The sequence below is a fragment of the Thermobia domestica genome, chromosome 4 (assembly GCF_964235325.1).
Source record: "Thermobia domestica chromosome 4, izTheDome1.hap1.1, whole genome shotgun sequence".
Taxonomy (NCBI): Eukaryota; Metazoa; Arthropoda; class Insecta; order Zygentoma; family Lepismatidae; genus Thermobia; species Thermobia domestica.
Genome location: NC_137457.1, coordinates 289413180 through 289414714, shown reverse-complemented (window position 1 = coordinate 289414714; position 1535 = coordinate 289413180). Strand labels below are relative to the sequence as shown.

General features: G+C 37.8%; 1 protein-coding gene across 1 annotated transcript; it reads right to left on the bottom strand.

Moving 5' to 3' along the window:
* Positions 1-411: 411 nt before the first annotated feature.
* Positions 412-852, bottom strand: LOC145683159 (uncharacterized). The gene has a single exon (XM_081754524.1). It carries the CDS (start codon positions 850-852, stop codon positions 412-414), a length of 441 nt encoding a protein of 146 aa, XP_081610650.1.
* Positions 853-1535: the final 683 nt, after the last annotated feature.

Below are 1535 nucleotides of genomic sequence, written 5' to 3'. Positions count from 1 at the left end.
TTCTATTTCCTACACAAATTTAGTAAGTTACCTTCGAGTACCTTTCCATATCCCGAAGCAATCTTCGAAATATCTGCTGAAGAATATAAGATTGTCCCCCTCCTTTCCTTTTGACTTACTTTTCCCACCTGTTCATCACTATCTCCGCTCATACCGGACTCATTCTTGATCCTATGCTCAGTCCCTCCTTGATCCTTGCTAACCTCTCTCCTATAACGCAGAAACTGTTCTTCTATATTGTCTTCAATGCTTCTTTGAGCTTTTCTGCACTCCAGCCATGTATTCCTCCCATTTCCTCTGTCACTGCTTTCAATATATACTCCCTTTTTAAGATCGGAAACATTGCTTTCAGATCAACACTAAACAATAGCGTTCTATCTTCAATACGTCCCATGTTGTCCAGTCTGTCCTTCAGTTCTCTAGAATTTTAACACTAAAACTCTCCTGCTTTCTCCTTAAATCTTCAGCTATACTCTTGACATTCTCCTTCAGCGGTTCACACAGATTTCTTCTGCAGTCGACTACCGGTCTCAGCTTTATCACTTCCTTATGAATCTTCGGAAATCCTTTCATTACTGGAATTCTTCCTTTTTCATTTAAATCTGCTTGGTAACTTCGTTTCTTCAAAGAACAAATTACCTTTTCTTTTATTTCTCTCTTTAACTCTTTCCCTCCTATTACTTCGCATGTGCCATCACAGAAGCCCTCTAATTTTGTCTCATACCATTGCTTTTCCATCACTATCATTCCACAGCCTTTGTCCGCTTGCTGTACTATTATATCCTTTCTCTTTACTAATTTTCTAAGTGTCACCTTCTCTTCTTTTGTAAGGTTTCCTCCTTCCTTTTTCATGTTTTTCTTCACTATTGCCACAGCCTTTCTCCTAATTGTATCTCTCTTTTCTATATCTTCAACCTGGCTAATTTCTTGTTCAACCGGATAAATCACTTCTTCCACATTCAATCTGTCCTCTTTGATTTTAAATTTATGTCCTAAGCTTAATAATTCTTTTCCTTCTTCTGACACAGATACATTACCAATCACTACCATTTTTTTGTCTAGATCCTGTTCAACCTCCTTGCGCCACCCAATGGACTTTCCTTTCCTTTCCAGTCTATTCCGTACCATTAACTGAAAACACATCTGCCATCTATATAGTATCTGCATGATAATATCCTTGGTAAAATCAAGCAAGTCGTCTTTCATTCTCCCTTTTAACACAGCCGTCATTTCTTCACTTTTCTTCAGAAAATGTTCTTTGACACAAATCTCATTCCATATGAGCTCCTTCTCCATCTTTCTAACCAACTCCTTAAACTTCTTCGAATAACACTTCATATCTTTCTTTTCAATTCTCAAACTTTTACGTGTACACTTCTCCACTAGGCATTTTCTCAGGAACCACACTTGTTGTCTCAGATATTACAACCCTCCTTCTGTCCTTCCATTTTCTAATTGGAAGGTACTCGGATACAACTTACAAAATTTGTGAAGGAAATAGAAGTTCAAGAGAAGGGCATAGAACTGGAACTTCT

Coding starts and splice junctions, on each gene's coding strand:
- LOC145683159 (XM_081754524.1), bottom strand. CDS start 852: ATGAAAAAGGAAGGAGGAAACCTTACAAAAGAAGAGAAGGTGACACTT.